This window comes from Aplysia californica, unplaced genomic scaffold (genome assembly GCF_000002075.1).
Source record: "Aplysia californica isolate F4 #8 unplaced genomic scaffold, AplCal3.0 scaffold00014, whole genome shotgun sequence".
Lineage (NCBI taxonomy): Eukaryota > Metazoa > Mollusca > Gastropoda > Aplysiida > Aplysiidae > Aplysia > Aplysia californica.
The window spans coordinates 1955236-1955893 of NW_004797284.1; the positions used below are offsets into that span (position 1 = coordinate 1955236).

Sequence of the window (658 nt, forward strand, 5' to 3'; positions counted from 1 at the left end):
CAGCTCGCCTCGGAACAGTCCAACCAACCGATGGTCTTCTTTTTTTACATTCGTTTTTAGTTTTATCTTACATCATTCCATCCAGAGCGTTGCTTTAAGTATAATCCAAAGTCTCCTTTTAAACCCTGAAACTCAATTGTTTTTTCAAAGAGTCGTGATCTTCCTATCAGTCTTATCATTTCTGCTGCTAATCTTAGTTCTCCTCACAGGCGTGGCCTCAACACTACAGAGATAAACTTTCACATAAATATCGCCTGAGTAACATCCCGTGTGAAGTGAGATCTACATGTAGGTTCCAGTTCTGGGAATAAAGGAGAGAGAGAGAGAGAGAGAGAGAGAGAGAGAGAGAGAGAGAGAGAGAGAGAGAGAGAGAGAGAGAGACAGAGAGAGATAGAGATAGAGACAGAGAGAGAGACAGAGAGAGACAGAGAGAGACAGATAGAGAGAGAGAGAGAGAGAGAGAGAGAGACAGAGTTTCATCATACAGCGGCTCACTCTTCACATCAGATGATGAAGTTGTGGCTACCACTTTTGTTTGCTGTGTGGCTGTCAGCTGTGAGCGGAAACATTAACCGCCGCGCCAGCAGCAGCAGCAGCAGCAGCAACAACAACAACAACAACAACAACCAAAAACGTCCAAACATCATCTTTGTCTTAG

The 658-nt window shown here is 44.1% G+C and overlaps 1 protein-coding gene across 1 annotated transcript in view; it reads left to right on the top strand.

Annotated features, from left to right (window-relative positions):
• The first annotated feature begins 509 nt into the window (after positions 1–509).
• Positions 510–658, top strand: part of LOC101856233 (arylsulfatase J) — an 8410-nt gene continuing 8261 nt past the window's right edge. Inside the window, exon 1 of the mRNA XM_035970954.1 lies at positions 510–658. This exon is cut by the window's right edge and continues 68 nt beyond it. Within this exon, the coding sequence (XP_035826847.1) occupies positions 511–658 (148 nt within the window). The 5' untranslated portion in view covers position 510.